Genomic DNA, 17733 nt, shown 5'->3' on the forward strand with positions numbered 1-17733 from the left:
TGCTGCTATATTGTTTTTATTCTATTGTTATGTTGATGCTGGCATCGAATTGTGTCTTTGTAAGCCGCCCTGAGTCCTCTCCAGGGTGAGAAGGGCGGGGTAGAAGTAACCGAAATAATAATAAATAAATTATTATTATTATTATTATTATTATTATTATTATTATTATGCTTGTGGTCTACTAAGACTCCTAGATCACTTTCACATAAACTTTAGTAAACTTCGCTCCCACCTCAATGTGACATCCCTTCAAATATATCAACCTGGCTCTCATGTCCTCTCTTCACCTTTTCTTCTCCAAGCTGAACATCTCCAGCCTCCATTAACCCATTAATGTCTGAGAAAGCTTATGCTTTAGCATTGAGGGGAGAGGAGGGGAGGCAGGACTGGCACCAAAAGCACTCTGGAGGAGGCCTGAAACAATACCCATTCCTTGCCCAGAAGCCATTGCCAACCCAGACCTTTCTGAGGCTGGATGCTGGAAGAACACTTTCTTACCTGGCAGTGCGGATGGGGGTTGGAACAGCCCATCATGGCCCCCTTGTTCTCAAAGATCTGCAAGGGAAGGAAAAGGAGAAGTGACCCTTGAGCCTGTCCAAGGCCTTCTCTCTCAAGGTCCACCTGCACTGTGGAACTAATGGTTTAGGATACCACTTTAGCTGCCATGGAAACATAGGAGCTAAAGTTTCACAAAGTCTTTAGTCTTCTCTGCCTCAACACACCACAGCTCCCAGGACTCCCCAGCATGGATCTACACGAGTTACTCCTACAGTGTAGTTGCACCCTCAGTTCCTTATAGATCAAACTGGAGAAGTGTCCTGTCCTGGATCTTAACTCTTTCCTCTATTCCAATATTATCTTGTCATCTCATTTGGGTCCCATTTCTCTAATGCCAATGGGTCTCATTTCTACCATGTTCACACATTTTTCTTTAAGGGAAATGTGCATTCCTATTATTATTATTATTATTATTATTATTATTAGAAATAAATTATTATTATTATTATTATTAGAAACACAACAAGATGGGTCCACAGCAAACAAGATCACTCCACTGGCTGATGTATTGGATCACACGTTGGACCCTTCCCAAGTGTCTAGGACTGTGTGATGTATCAGCAAATAATGTGTGCAGATCCTAGTAGAGTGGCATTCTGCAGCTGGCAAATGGTGATTTTGTCAGCACCAATTGTGTCTAAGTGCAGGCCAAGGTCTTTAGGCACTGCACCCAGTGTGCCGATCACCATTGGGACCACCTTTACTGGTTTGTGCCAGACTCTTTGCAGTTCGATCTTTAAATCCTATTACTACTACTACTACTAGCTGTCCCCTGCCACGTGTTGCTGTGGCCCAGTCTGTTTATAACCCTGATCAGCCCTACAACTGACCAGTAGTAACTCCTTCTTGTCTGGATTCAATTGTTGTGGCTGAGCTAGTTTCTGACGATGAGAACGATGGGATTCAGATTCCTGTTGGGTTTCAGCTTCCTGGCTCTTTGTCTGTGCCTCAAATCTCTGAGCCTGCTTCTGAGGCTCCCACAGACAGTGCAGTGTCAACACAGCTGTTTTCACCACAAAGGAATTTTAATGAAGGAAATAGTGAGCAGGTGCCTTCTCACTATGATACCGAAAATGTAGATAAGGATTTGACCCGAGAAGCTCGCCTTGATCTCCGGATCAGGCGGAGTTCGTGTCTGGCAAGTAGACGGGAGGCTAGCTCGGTGAAAGGTCGTCACAATGCTTTTATGATGCTGAGAGCCTAATGTTTTGATGTTAGAAAGGTATTTAGGCCTCCTGGAAACTCTGTGAAAGTGTCAGTTCAACGTAGCTTATTAGCCTGAAAGCTTCATGGAATAACCTTAGCCTGGAAAGCAGTATGCTTGGGATTTCTTGCATTGTGTTTCTTGGGGCAAATGTTTCATTGCTTGTACCTGGGACTCTGGTTTGAACTTTGCCAATAGGATTATGTCTCCTGCTTTTACCTGAAGATCTTTGGAACTGTATTCTTCATTCAACCTTAATCTCTGGGACTTTGCAGTGCTTATTCTTTATTTTGACTTGGATTTTTTCCTCAATAAACTGTAAAACTACAGCTCTTGTGTGGTGGTGTTTGGAAACAAGGTGAAGCCTACTCTGAGTTGCAACATCAATTTCAATTTGTTCATCCTCATCCAGTCCATCACAACTGACACACACATACACACACACACATATTTATACATACATACATCATACATATATATTTTGACAAGGAAAAGACAGCTTTCTCAGTGCCTGGAGATGAGTTTTCACTTTGGAAAGGGAGCTTAAAGTTACCTTCCACTACGAAGGGAGTCTCCTCGTCCTCTGAGAATAGCCTACTTTTAAACAAGGAAGAATGCTTTCAGCTCCTTCCTTTCTTAGCAAAATCAGAATGGAATTTCAAAGCAAGCTAGAAGGCTGTTAAAAATGAAATTCAGAGGAACGCGGCTGTAGCGGCTGAAAGGCTCTGTAGTCCTGCTGAGCCAAAGCTCCCAACAACTCCACGTTCCTTTGGCAATTCAAATGGAGCCAATTATTTCCAGTTAAATCCGATAATGCAGGCCCTTCCAAAACCATCAGAATAACAATTCCAATGGGACAGGAGGAGCGAGGATCAAACACTTTTTTTGTAAACTTCCCTGTAACCATCCTAAAGAGTATATTCAGTTTTTCAACTCAAGCAGATCAACAAAAAAGATCTACAGCTGAGAGTGCAGAAGGTAAGGAGGGCTGAAGAACAGCCAGAGGCACAAACTGATGCTACGCAACTCATTCCTGTAAACAAGGTACTTTTCCAAGTACAGTCAGCCTTATTTATTTACTATATTTATATACCAACCCTCTCAGCCCGGCAGGTGACTCAGGGTGGTGTACAGTCAGCATCAAAAACATATACTGTATATACTCGAGTATAAGCCTAGTCTTTTACCCCTTTTTTAGCCTGAAAAAGCTCCCTTCGGTTAATACTGGAGTCAAGGTTATTTATTATTTTTCTCTATTATTAGCATTATTTTATTACATTTATATTACACTATTTATTACTATTATTACATTTACAGCATTTTACCTTATTATTATTACATTTATTATTTTACTCTATTATTATCATTACATTTATTATTTTACTCTATTTATTATTATCATTACATATATTAATTTACTTTATTATTGTTGCATTTATTATTTTACTCTATTATTACTGTTATAATTGCATTTCCATTATTTTACTCTATTATTATTATTATTATTATTATTTTACTCTCTTTATTATTGTTGGAAGGATACATAAGTATGTTTACATTAAAGAAGGTTAGAATAAAGATTTAATCAGAGTTGGGCAGTTTTATCTTAAATTACAGTCTTATGTAAATATTCAAAAACATTTCCACTTCTTGATGCCTCAATTAATGTAATTTTATTGGTTATCTATTTTTATTTTGACATTTACCCATAGCGCCTGCATTTCCCACCCTCGGCTTATACTCGAGTCAATACATTTTCCCAGTTTTTGTGGTAAAATTAGGTGCCTCGGCTTATATTCGGGTTGGCTTATACTCGAGTATATATGATATATGATAAAACAGTTAATTAAATATAAAACCAGATAAAACAATCAATATCAATAAAAATATGTATCAGTTTGAGTCTCCTTGTTAAAAACATTATCCAATAACGTCGTCTAGCCATTTCGTTTTTTCCTCTATGTCTGTTATATTGTATTTGCAAATGCCTGCTCATAAAGCCAAGTCTTGACCTTTTCTTGGAATGTTAAAAGGGAAGGGGCCGATCTAATATTCCTAGGGAGGGCGTTCCATAGCCGAGAGGCCACCACTGAGAAGGCCCTGTCTCTCGTCCCCACCAAACATACTTGTGACGAAGGCGGGACCGAGAGCACAACCTCCCCAGTAGATCTTAGATTCCTGGTGGGTTCATAAGAGGAGATGCGTTCGGACAGGGAAGTTGGGCCAGAACCGTTTAGGGCTTTATAGGCTAAAGCCAGCACTTTGAATTGTGCCAGACTGGCAGCCAGTGGAGCTGGCGCAACAGAGGAGTGGTGTGCTCCCTGAATGCCTTACATATCCAGAGATTCTGTATCCATGGATTCAACCATCTACGGCTTTTGAAATATTCCAAAAAAAGTTCCCCAAAACCCCCTTGCTTTTGCCATTTTATATAACTGTTGCACCTCAGAGTAGATTCACCTTGCTGAAGAACACCAAACTGCACACAGCCAGAAGTCTTTATACTTTACTAAAAATAAAAAGTAAAAAAGTTCTTGAAAGCAAAGGTTAATGTTCTGAAGATCAATATAACATAGCGCTTGAAGCTTAATCCAAAAAGGCAACAGCAAAGCAAAACCCAAGAGAACATGATTAAGTCCTGGAACCATGAACAACAAAACTGCAAGATAATCCAGCCTAGGTTAGGCAAACTCCTTAGGTAAACGCGAAGTTGCTTTGACAAAGATCTGGTCTCAAACACACAGTTCAATACCTTTTGCAAAACATGAAGGCGTTTCTCTGGCCTCCCTCTTGTTAGCTATCCTTTCACTCCTTCGAATTCGGAATTCCAACCGGTCAGCCCGATCTAAAGTTCCCATATCGTCAAGGTCAGTCTGTTCGTTAGCCTGTTTCCCTGCTTGCTCATTATCAGGCGGAGAACCAGGCTGAGAACCAGGGTGATTTGAATGCAATATTCCTGCTTCTTGGCAGGGGGTTGGACTGGATGGCCCATGAGGTCTCTTCCAACTCTTTGATTCTATGATTCTATGATTCCTTCTCGGAGTCAAACTGCAACTGGCTATTTTCAATATCAACACTCTCATGCCTTGCTGTGGGAAACTGCATTTCTTCACTGTCTATAACAGGGACATTTTGAACCAAACTGTGAACCTGAGTCCCATCATCCTCATCAGAAACACTCTCTGATTCCAGCTGAGTCACAACAATAAACACATTATATACGAGGGGTGCCATTTTGCTTTGTGATGGTATACAATGGTACTTGAGCACCCATGGATGTTGTTAACCAGGGGGTCTCACTCTGAACCTTGGCAAATGCTAGAGTGCCCACTATAGTCGTTTTTGATTGTAAACCTAGAGTCGAAAACTCAACCACACCCTACACAAGTTTATAGTCCTCAACAATAAGATAATAAGGAATAGTGAATGGACCGATGGAAAGACTAAGGACTTGATTTTGGATGGCGGAATTTAATAACTGTTTTTAGATTATGTTGCTTATTAGTGGGTTTTAATATAAATATTAGGGCTGGGCGGTTTCGTTTCGTTAATTCGTAATTCGTTAAAAATTCGTTATTTTTTTTATATATAACGAAGCAATAACGAACCATTCTGGAGCAACTTAAAAACTAAACGAATTTTTAAATTTGTTTCGTAAATGCTTCGGATTCGTTATGTATTCGTTTCGTTATCGGTTTGAGGTCGTTTCGTTATTATTTCCGCATGTCTGGGGCAAGTTTTATAGTTGTTTTTTGTTTAATTAGTGAAAAAAAATTATAATATCACACCAACAGTCAACAACAGAGGGAGAGGGAAGCTTCAGAAGTTCCCCCTGTCCCATTTGGAGGTTTTTTAGCGTATCGATTCGTTATTGTTTCGTATTTGTTTCGTTAATGTTTCGTAATTTTTTTAACATTTACGAAATTTCGTAAATATCGAACTTTTTAAAAGAAAAATTTCGGAATTCTTTTAAATATCGAAACGCAAAAAACCCCAAAAAACGAATCGATTTTAGAAACAAATTTTTCCGTGGTTGCCCAGGCCTAATAAATATTATATTATTGATGTTTTTTATGCTTAACTAGCCATCTCCTGCCACGCATTGCTGTGGTCCTGTCTGTGTATATGTGGTTTTGAGTGTATATATGTGTATATATGTGTGTTTGCATTTATATGTGGTTTTGAGCATGCGTTGTAATGTAATTTTTATTTTTTTGGCTTCTGCTTTTCTCTTCTGCTGCGTTTTCCAGTGTTTTTATGAGTGATGGTCACTCGTTGGCCTGATAGGTGTCTTGTGTCCAAATTTGGTGTCCATTCATCCATTGGTTTTTGAGTTGTTAATCCCACAAACATTACATTTTTATTTATATAGATGTCTAAATGTTCTTTTATGATTATGTTAGGTTTGGTTAGGTTAATTTATAGTTATATAGAATCATAGAATCAAAGAGTTGGAAGAGACCTCCTGGGCCATCCAGTCCAACCCCATTCTGCCAAGAAGCAGGAATATTGCATTCAAATCACCCCTGACAGATGGCCATCCAGCCTCTGTTTCAAAGCCTCCAAAGAAGGAGCCTCCACCACACTCCGGGGCAGAGAGTTCCACTGCTGAACGGCTCTCACAGTCAGGAAGTTCTTCCTCATTTTCAGATGGAATCTCCTCTCTTGTAGTTTGAAGCCATTGTTCCATTGCGTCCTAGTCTCCAGGGAAGCAGAAAACAACTTTGCTCCCTCCTCCCTGTGGCTTCCTCTCACATATTTATACATGGCTATCATATCTCCTCTCAGCCTTCTCTTCTTCAGGCTAAACATGCCCAGTTCCTTAAGCCGCTCCTCATAGGGCTTGTTCTCCAGACCCTTGATCATTTTAGTCGCCCTCCTCTGGACACATTCCAGCTTGTCAATATCTCTCTTGAATTGTGGTGCCCAGAATTGGACACAATATTCCAGATGTGGTCTAACCAAAGCAGAATAGAGCATGGGGAGCATTACTTCCTTAGATCTAGACACTAGGCTCCTATTGATGCAGGCCAAAATCCCATTGGCTTTTTTTGCCGCCACATCACATTGTTGGCTCATGTTTAACTTGTTGTCCACGAGGACTCCAAGATCCACGAGGACTCCAATATGTTAGGCAAAGGTAAAGATTTTCCCCTGACATTAAGTCCAGTCATGTCCAACTCTGGGGGTTGGTGCTCATCTCCATTTCTAAGCCAAAGAGCTGGCATTGTCCATAAACGCCTCCAAATTCATGTGGCTGGCATGTCTGCGTGGAGTGCCGTTACCTTCCCGCCGAAGCGCTACCTATTCATCTACTCACATTTGCATGTTTTTGAACTGTTCTGTTGGCAGAAGCTGGGGCTGACAGCGGAAGCTCATTTCGCTCCCCGGATTCGAATCTGTGACCTTTCAGTCAACAAGTTTAGCAGCTCAGCAGTTTAACCCACTGTGCCACCGGGGGTTCCGGTCCTAAATAGAGGAAAAGGCCGGATACTAAAAACAATAGGGACAATGTGGTTGCGAGAATGGTGGGATTGGTCAAAAATGCTTTTCTTGAAGACCTTAGATCAGGCATAGGCAAACTTGGGTCCTCCAGGTGTTTTAGACTACAACACCCACAATTCCTAACAGCTGGTAGACTCCCTGAATGGAGTATAACATGAGGAGTGTTACTAATGGATTTTGGGACTTACTGAACCACTTGCTTCAAGACTTGTCTCCTTGCACCATTGAGGAAGAAGAAGAAGAAGATGCATGGATTTAATGCATAGGACTTTGTGTGAGTTTTATTTTCTGCAAATGGACTGAGTTATTTTCAAAGATGGATTTTTTTGTGAAGCTGCTTATCTGACTCTGTTACTTAAGAGTAAATTTTTGTTTTTCCCATTTACTTGGCTTATATTTTTGTGAATGAACAAAGGGCTGGGAAGTCTGGACAGGACTGCACGTTTTCTGGGTTAGCTTTTGTATAATCCGCAACATGGTAGACTGTTAGGAATTGTGGGAGTTAAAATCCAAAACACCCGGAGGGCCAAAGTTTGCCCATACCTGCCTTAGATAGACTCGTATCAGAAGATTCACCCCTTCCAGTAACCTGGACGTCAATTCCCATACATCTTTTTATCTCTCTTCCCTTTATAATTCTCTGACATCCTGCCTGAAGAAGTCAACCCTCCAGACTGAAAGCTTGTGTTGTGAGTCAGCATTCTGACACCATACCTACTACTAGTAGTAGGAGAAGAAGAAGGAGTGATGCAGAAACAGAGGAGAATCAGCGCCAGCTGAAACGCATTCGTGACATCTTTCTGGCTCCCAGTGATGAAGAAGACTTTGCAGGATTCAGGCCAGAGGAGGCTATGGAAGCAGATTACAGGGGAGTGAAGAGAGTGGCTAGTGATTCTGGCAGTGAGAGTGACACTATGTCTAAGAGGCTTAGAGACACAGCAGATAACTTCAGTGATAGTGAGGATGAGTTGGAGGAGGCTGTAGACTGGACTCTGGTTCAGAACATTAGAGACATTTGCAATCAAGCAACATCAAGTGATGATTTTGAAGGTTTTGGGGATAATGGGAATGAGAGTACTGATTGGCAGGATCAGGCACTAGAGAAAAGGTGGCAGGCTTGGCGTGGTGTAGATGCTTCAGCTGCGGGAGCAGAATCAGATGCAAGCAATGAATCTCATTCTTCTGATAGTGAATAAAATGAGCACTCTGGGACCTATTCCTTTGCAGATGACAAAGTGTTGTTTCATGTTGTTCTCTGCCTAATCTTGTTTTGGATTCCCAGTATCCTGTTTTCCCTGCCGTGCCTCGGACCTTGGAACCTTCGCTCGTGAGTGTACATCTGGCTTCTTGACCCTTGGAACTGACTGACTACACGTTTGCCTACCGGATTTTGCTCCATGCCTTGCAACCCTTAAAGACTGTTTGTTTTGTATTCTGCTCCTAGTTCATCGTATCTCCTGTTATTTCTTGGCTGCAATTCAAGCCTGCTTATCTAGCGTTTTGTGTTCCTGTTTGAAAACATCCTTTGAACTGTTTGCACTGACTTTTAAAGTGCCTTATTAAGTTTGTTTTGCATTAAAATACTACTATTTTGCACCTCAACTGCTGTTTAAGACATTCTGTGTTCTGTAGGTCACGACAGCTTGCTTGCCATCGCAACTCAATAATAAGGCCTTGCACACACCAACCTGCACCCAAGAGTAAGAGGCACCCAACTCCACGGCTATCTCCATCCACTTGTCGACAACATTGCGGATCTCAGCCAAGGACATCAGGGGCAGCGTCAGGTCAGACCACGGGTGGAAGCACATGACTTTGCTAGAAGGATGGAAGGAGGGCAGAGAGGAGAGAAACAATTGTTGGGAAGGATCCACCATCCAATTCAATCCCTTCCCAATCAGATGCCTCCATGTCAGTCCAGCTCTCCAGGACAGCAAAAAGGAAGCCTGCTCCCTCCTCCCTGTGACTTCCTCTCACATATTTATACACGACCCTCATAATGTCTCCTCTCAGCCTTCTCTTCTTCAGGCTAAACATGCCCAGGTCTTTAAGCCACTCCTCATGGGGTTTGTTCTCCAGACCCTTGATCATTTTAGTCGCCCTCCTTAGAATATGTTTCCCAACCAATTTGCAGCATAGCATTCAGAGATGCTCATTCCCTAAATGTCTCAGGAAACCACGATGGACAGAACAGGCTGGATGCCAGAAAGCAGTATGAAGCTCCTTGCGAGATGTGTGCCTTGCCCCATGCAATGTGTCATCCCTATAAATGGAGAAACCCTAAAAATGGGGCTGCAGTTACAAGCTCACTTCAGAAAGAGAAAGAAGTGGAATTATGCCCCTTTCGTCTCGCATAAGGGAACAGGCCCCATTTAGAAATGCTTGAGCCCCAAGTTCTAGCCTGACATGCCTTGCAAAGTAGAGGCCAGCAAAGGAAGTCTGGGCCAGAAAGTGCAAAAGCAACAAGCAGAAAAGGAAGGCCCGGAGCTGTCCCGACCCAGACACGTCTACATTTACCACACGCCTCGGGCAGACGCAGCGCGGAGCAAGGGGTGGCCGTCGGCATCTGGGGAAAGAGAGGGAACCCAGTGAGAAGCCAGAAGGCAGTGAGAGTTGTAACCACAAACAAGACAGCATGAGGGGCAGCCCACTCACAACTCCAGCACCTGAGCACGGACAAACCAGGTTCTCCAACGGTCAACTTCATCCATTCAATAGTGTTCCCATACAAATTAGTGTTTTAGGTTGAGCATTTCCTCCTGTCGAAACAACATTCTTCAGCCAAGGCACACCCCAATTTGGGGTGGAAATGCTTTCATTCTTAATGAAACTGTCTTCCTGACTCTTTCCTCCAAACAGGGCTTCTGTCTTTGTCTGTTTATGTTCTTGGTGATACACAGGTAGCAGGAAACTTAACAGGAAGCTACCTGACATCTCTAACTTGCATTCGATCCCTTTTCCCTAAGAAGAAGTAAAGCCCACTGGTTTCCCAAGGAGCATCTACACCAGGGGTCCTCAAACTAAGGCCCGGGGGCTGGATACGGCCCTCCAAGGTCATTTACCCGGCCCTTGCTCAGGGTCTACCTAAGTCTGAAATGACTTGAAAGCATACAACAACAACAACAACAACAATTCTATCTCATCAACCAAAAGCAGGCCCACACTTCCCATTGAAATAGTAATAAGTTTATATTTGTTAAAATTGTACTTCATTTTAATTATCGTATTGTTTTTAAGTGGGTTTTTTTTCCCACTACAAATAAGATATGTGCAGTGTGCATAGGAATTCATTCACGTTTTCTCAAATTATAATCCGGCCCTCCAACAGTTTGAGGAACTGTGACCTGGCCCTCTGTTTAAAAAGTTTGTAGACCCCTGATCTACATAGTAAAAGTAGTGCAGTTGGATCCCACTGTAACTGCCATAATAATAATAATAATAATAGTAATAATAATAATAATCAATAGATCACATCCTCAACTGCTGCGAGAAGATCGCAGACAGACTACACGCAGAGGCATAACACCGTTGCTCAGATGATTCATTGGAACTTGTGCCACAAACACCATCTGCCTGCGACAAAGAACTGGGTGGGATCACAAGCTGGAAAAAGTTACAGAGAATAAACACGCCAAACTCCACTGGGACTTCCGGATTCAGACAGACAGAGTTTTGGAGCACAAGACTCCTGACCTCACAATCGTGATAAAAAACAAAGAATTGATTGACAATGTTGCAATCCCAGGTGAAGATTGAAGAGAAACAACTGGAAAAGCTGACACATATGAACTGCAAAGACTCTGGCACAAATCAGTAAAGGTGGTTCCAATGGTGACTAGGGTGCAGTGCCTAAAGACCTGGGCCTGCACTTAAACACAATCGATGCTGACAAAATTACCATCTGCCAGTTGCAGAAGGCCACCTTACTGGGATCTGCACGCATTATTCGCTGATACATCACACAGTCCTGGACACTTGGGAAGTGTCTGACGTGTAATCCAATACAACAGCCAGCAGAATGTCTGCTGTGGACTTATCTTGTTGTGTTTATGATGATGATGATAATAATAATAATAATAATAATAATAATAATAATTTATTTATATTCTGTTCTATCTCCCCAAAGGAACTCAGGGCAGATTCCAAACATAAAAGGCAAACATTCAATGCCCAAATACAACAACAATATACATCCATACTAACAAAATGTATACAACCCAATATATAAATACGAATTATAAAATCAAATAAAATGCACAGCCTGTTATAACAGACATAAGACAAAACATCAAACATCAAATGGAAACAATAATTTCCAATTTCTTTGGAGCAAATTGATTAATCATTGCTCAAGATATCTATGGAGCTGGTGGGGTGAGCAGATGTGGAAGAATGGGAGTTGCAGTTTGCTGAAGCACCAGCACTCCTTGGCAGAGAAGTCTAAAGACCTCATAAAACATCAGGTCCCAAATTCCCTTAGAATCATAGAATCAAAGAGTTGGAAGAGACCTCATGGACCATCCAGTCCAACCCCATTCTGCCAAGAAGCAGGAATATTGCATTCAAATCACCCCTGACAGATGGCCATCCAGCCTCTGTTTAAAAGTTTCCAAAGAAGGAGCCTCCACCACACTCTTAGCATTGAACCATGGCCATTAAAGAGGGGTCAAACTGCATTAATTCTATATGGATGAGGTTGCCAACCCTTACTTCTTAAGTAGCTCATTAAGCACAGAGTCAAAAGGAAGGAATTCTTACCTGGCTCTGGGGCATCTGGCTGCAACGCAGGGAAGTCATTGTCAAAGACAAACGTACCCTCATAGTTGGGATTCACCTGCATGAGAGAAGACAAGAGAAAAATATCATTCAAATTTCAAATCTCAGGGTGCATCTACATGCAGAATTATTGCAGTTCAAAACCACTTTAACTGCATTTTCTCTGTACATCTGTGGTTTTGAATGAATCTTGCCAAGAAAAATCCCACAATAGGTTTGGAGTAAGGGCACCAGAAAATTGTGGATTCCTAGAGTTCAAAGAGATCCTAAAGGTCATCCAGTCCAATCCCCTTCTGCCAGGCACAAAGGCTCCATCCAAACCCTCCCTACAGATGACCATACAGCCTCTGCTTAAAAACCTCCAGAGAAGGAGACTCCACCACAGCGTATTCCTCAGTCCAACAGCTCTTACCCATAACGGTTCTTCCTAATGCTCAGGTAAAATCTCTTTTGCTGCAATTTGAATCCATTGCTCCATTGTGCCCTAGAGCAGCCCAAAATAAGTTTTCCAGCTGCTCAGTGGGACATCCTTTACAATATGTAAACATGGCGCTCATGTTCCCTTCTCTCAGCCTTCTTTGTACCAAGCTATGCATTCCCCACTTCCAAAGCCAATCCTCAAAGGACTTGCTTTCCAAACCTTTGATCATTTCAGTCACTCTTCTCTGGACACCTTCCAGCTTGTCCATAACCATATCCGGAATTGTGTTGCCCAAAACTGGACACAGGTCTATTCCAGGTGAGGTCTGATCAAAGGAGAGCGTGTGACAATTACCTTCCTCGATTTAGCCACTCCCCCCCCCCCGAAGAGACGAAGGGCAGTTTACATACACAAAAAGACAAGCATTCAATACCTCAGGTAAGTATAAACATATCAAAATAATACACAATAATGCAATAGTAAGAACAGTGAGCTTACGATGAAAAATTAAACAAAATAATTCAATAAGACATAGTGAATTAAAACATAAATAAAAACAAATACCCTAAAAGAAATTTAAAATTAAAAATGGCTGGCGCTGGTGTTCATTTTAAATGTAATGTGGCAGTCATAGACATCTCACCATATTAAAACAGTGGATGTGGGACTTAGTGAGACATGCCACATTATCACAAGATGTCTACACCCTACACCATTGGAGAAATGATACTATTTGGTCAGTATTGCACCACCTGAGATCAGTCAGGAAGTAGCAGCCTGTAATGAAAGGACAAAGGCACTGACATTTCCAGCCCATCCTCTGTATGGATATCAACAAGCATGCCAATGCCTTAAATCAAGAAACAGCTTGCTAAGATTCTATAGAGATACTCACAGGATCATCTCAGCAAGCGAGAGTCCAAAAGTGGCAGGCTAAATCAGTGACTGAGACTGGATGAGAAACTTCCCCTATGGCACACAGAAGGCTGAGCGACTTGGAAGGTACTGAACAAACTGCGATCTGGCACCACAAGATGCAGAGCCCACCTTAAGAAATGGGGCTACAAAGTGGAGTCCACGATGTGGAAGTGTGGAGAAGAGCAAACCACAGACTACCTATTACAATGCAATCTGAGCCTTGCCACGTGCACAATGGAGGACCATCTTACAGCCACACCAGAGGCACTTGAAGTGGCCAACTTCTGGTCAAAGGAAAATTAGTACAATGCCAAGCTCTTAACTTCGTGGTTTCTTGTATGCATTATAACTGTATTCTCAATTCACTTCTGACACGATAAATAAATCTGAAAGTGCCTGATGTACTCTGTCCCACTGAAAATGGATTAAAGGGCATTTTTAAGATTCAAAAAGTATTCGTGACAGTCAGTTACCTGGCCACTGGCCCTTTGTGCCCCTGGGCAGAGGGGGTTGCCTGGGTCGTGGCGGGGGACGTCATCCTGGGCTGACTCCTCCACTTGCCCTTGCCAGGGCCGCTTCATGCGATGAGCAGAGACCAGCACCCAGTCATCGCGCAGCGGGTTGTAGCGCAGGTGCTGGTGTTCTGTGCCAAAGCCAGACCATGAAAAGAGGGAAAGAAGGAGAAGAGGTCACCCCAATCTCTTTAAAGGTGAAGCCTTAGAAACACACAGCAAAGTAACCAGGTGCTGGAGTGTTGTGTAGTTTCCAGGCTGTATGGGTGTATTCTAGCAGCATTTTCTCCTGACAGTCTGGCAAAACACTCCAGTGATTCTGGCCATCAAAGCCATCAATAACCATGCATTTCTTACTCTCAGAAACAATCTTAATTTTGGCAAAAATTCAGTAGGAAAAAAAACAGATAAATGGAGGAACATTGGCATGAACTTAGAGGCAAAGCTCAGACATGCTATGCATTGTAGTGAACACCAGTAGCAAATCACCATACCTACGAGGGGTATTTTTTAAGTAAGGTCCGTTTTGTTGTAGACACTAGTAGTTTGCGTGCATACCGCAACGAGCGCATGCATCATGTTCCGGCATGCCTCAGGAACAACTGTGCTCAATTTCCGCTCTGCAGCTAACCTGTACCGTTCTGTTCTGTGCTTTAAAAATGTTTAAGACTGCTGCAGAAATTCATCAACAGATTTGTGAAGTGTATGGTGATACTGTTATGAGCGAAAGCAAAGTGCGTAAGTGGGTACGACAATTCAAAGATGGCTGTGACAACATCCATGATGAGGACCGCTCTGGTCGCCCTTCTTTGATTACAGACGATTTGGTGGCTTCAGTTGAAACGAGGATTCGTGAGAACAGACAGTGAACTCTTGGTTATCGTAGCAGGCGGCAAGTTTTTATGAAGAGGGTATTTTTAAATTGGTTCAGAGGTATGATAAGTGTTTGAACAAACTTGGCAACTATGTCGAAAAATAGAGTAAGTATGTACTTTCTGAAACTAAATAAACTTTAGTTGTGTACTTATGTTCAAACGGACCTTACTTAAAAAATACCCCTCGTACATGTATCCCTTAAGCAAAAGGTGAGACTAATAACTAGGTATCATACATCCATGATATCTCAGAGGATGGCCAGAAAGGTGATGCCGGAAGTGATAGAGGACATAATGAAAAAGCTACAAGTCCAACTAGAATTATTACTATTAGTAATAGAATTTTAAATGGGTTAGGGTTAAGGTGAAGCAGATGGCGGAAACAGAAGAACGGCCTGCCTCAGGGGAGCGTGCTTGCTCCATCCATGTTCAACATCTACACAAATAACCAGCCACTGCCAGAAGGGACAGAGAGTTTCATCTATGCTGATGATCGTGCCATCACTGCTCAAGCAGGGAGCTTTGAGATGGTTGAACAGAAGCTCTCCGAAGCTCTAGGTGCTCTTACTGCCTATTACAGGGAAAACCAGCTGATCCCTAATCCATCTAAAAGACAGACATGTGGCTTCCACCTTAAGAACAGACAAGCATCCCAAGCTCTGAGGACCAAGGCAGTGACATCTCCAGCCCATCCCTTGTTTGGGTATCAGCCAGCACATCAACGACTTAAATCTAGAAATAGTTTTCTAAGATCTACAGAGACACTTGCTGGAACACCCCAGCAAGCGAGAGTCCAAAAGTGGCAGGCTCAAACCCAGAACCTCAATCCATGGCTGATACCAAATGAGAGACTCCCTCCTGGGCACACAGAAAACTGGGCGACTTGGAAGGCGCTGAACAGACTGCGCTCTGGCACCACAAGATGCAGAGCCAATCTTAAGAAATGGGGCCACAAAGTAGAATCCACGAGATGCGAGTGTGGAAAAGAGCAATCCATTGACCCTGAGCCCTGCCACATGCACAATGGAGGACCTTCTTGCGGCAACACCAGAAGCACTCCAAGTGGCCAGATACTGCTCAAAGGACATTTAATCAACGACCAAACTCAGAAATTTTGTGTGTTTGTTTGCTTTGTTCTGTTAGAAATGTAATATAATTGACTGGTTGCCCTGACACGACAAATATAAATAGGGTGATTTAAAAGTGGTGCCAATCTGCATTATTCAATAGTGCAGGGCTCCTCAAACCATCCCAGCTTTCTGAAATCTGAATATCTTCTCTCTTTTTCCGTTCTTTATTTCTTACTTCTCTCCTTTCCCTCTTTGTCTCGTATCTACTTTTCTTTCAGGCACCTGAGAGGATGTTTGGAACCAGGTTTGAGCAAAGAGCTATCACTTCAGGGACAAGGGTTCCAATCCTCATTCAGCTGGCCAGACCAGTCAGTTTTAGTTATTGCTTTTAAATTGTTGTATTTTGACGCCCGTCTCAGATATTGGTTACATCCTGTTTAGACTACTGCAACGCTCTCTACGTGGGGTTGCCTCTGAAGACTGCCCGGAAGCTGCAGCTAGTCCAGCGCTCGGCAGCCAGACTACTAACGGATGCTGGGTACAGGGAGCACACCACTCCGCTGTTACACCAGCTCCACTGGTTGCCAATTAGCTTCCGAGCACAATTCAAAGTGCTGGTGTTAAAATATAAAGTAGGGCTGGGCGGTTTCGTTTCGTAATTTCCTAATTCGTTAAAAATTCGTTGTTTTTTTTTGGGATAACGAAGCGATATTGAACCATTCAGGAGCAACTAAAAAACGAAACAAATTTTTCCAATTCGTTTCGTAATTGTTTCGTAATTGATTCGTTATTGATTTGTAAATGTTTCATTATTATTTCCGCATGCCTGGTGCAAGTTTTAGGGTTGCTGTTTGTTTTCTCAGTGAAAAAAAATATAATTATCACACCAACAGTCAACAACAGAGGGAGAGGAAAGCTTCAGAAGTTTTTTTAGCGTATTGCGCGATCGCGGCCGCCATTAACGAATCGATTCGTAATTGATTCGTAATAGTTTCGTAATTGTTTTATGATTTCCGACATTTCGTAAATATCGAACTTTTTTAAAGGAAAATTTCGGAATTCTTTTAAATAACGAAACGCAAAAAACCCCTAAAAATGAATCGAGTTTAGAAACAATTTTTTCCGTGTTTGGACAGCCCTACTATAAAGCCCTAAACGACTCCGGCCCTGTTTACCTCTCCGAATGTATTCTCCCCTATGAACCATCAAGATTATTAAGATAGTCAGGAGAAATGCCTCTAGAACATGGCCCTATAGCCCGAAAAAACCTACAAGAACCTAGTGATTCCAGCCATGAAAGCCTTCGACAATACATTATTAAGATCGTCTGGAGAGGCCCTGCAAGCGCGTCTGGTGGGGACGAGGGACAGGGCCTTCTCGGTGGTGGCCCCTCGACTCTGGAACTCTCTCCCACTGGAGATCAGAACTGCCCCTTCTATTCTGACATTTAGGAAACAGGTGAAGACGTGGTTATGGAGACAGGCATTCGATGAGTGAACCAACACCCTGAGATACAGATGGAGGATGATGAGCAAGGATTTTAGTGTGACGACTGACCATTGTAGTTATTGATTGTAATTGCTGTTTTAATGTTTTACTGTAATATGTATTATGATGTTTTATTGATTGTATGTGATATTATGGTTGGAAACCGGTCTGAGTCCCTCAAGAGAGGTGAGAAGGCCGGCATACAAAACTTTTAAATAAATAAAATCAATATTTCAACATGTTTGTTTTAATAGACAGGGAGACCCTACCTACCGCTTGGCTGGAACTTTCCCTCAGACGCCATCTTGCTTTTCCTGCCGGGGCGCTCACGTGACCAATCCCATCCGCGATTGGTTGAAGACCTCCGCCAATCAAGCGCGCCGATTCACACACGTCACTTTCCCCG

General features: G+C 42.4%; 1 protein-coding gene across 5 annotated transcripts in view; it reads right to left on the reverse strand.

Moving 5' to 3' along the window:
• GALT (galactose-1-phosphate uridylyltransferase) overlaps window positions 1-17679 on the reverse strand; it is a 40543-nt gene extending 22864 nt beyond the window's left edge. Inside the window, exons 1-6 of one of the 5 annotated variants that reach the window (XM_060761148.2) lie at window positions 17601-17679; window positions 13856-14025; window positions 12026-12101; window positions 9785-9833; window positions 8956-9085; window positions 499-555 (exon numbers count right to left, since the gene is read on the reverse strand). In XM_060761148.2, the coding sequence (XP_060617131.2) occupies window positions 499-555; window positions 8956-9085; window positions 9785-9833; window positions 12026-12101; window positions 13856-14025; window positions 17601-17631 (513 nt within the window). In that variant the 5' untranslated portion in view covers window positions 17632-17679. Of the gene's footprint in view, window positions 1-498; window positions 556-8955; window positions 9086-9677; window positions 9834-12025; window positions 12102-13855; window positions 14026-17596 lie in introns of those variants that run through there. The other 4 variants (XM_067464693.1, XM_067464691.1, XM_067464694.1 and 1 more) reach the window with 4 other exon arrangements.
• Between the last annotated feature and the right edge of the window lie 54 nt (window positions 17680-17733).

Source organism: Anolis sagrei, chromosome 2 (genome assembly GCF_037176765.1).
Source record: "Anolis sagrei isolate rAnoSag1 chromosome 2, rAnoSag1.mat, whole genome shotgun sequence".
NCBI classification, from domain to species: domain Eukaryota; kingdom Metazoa; phylum Chordata; class Lepidosauria; order Squamata; family Dactyloidae; genus Anolis; species Anolis sagrei.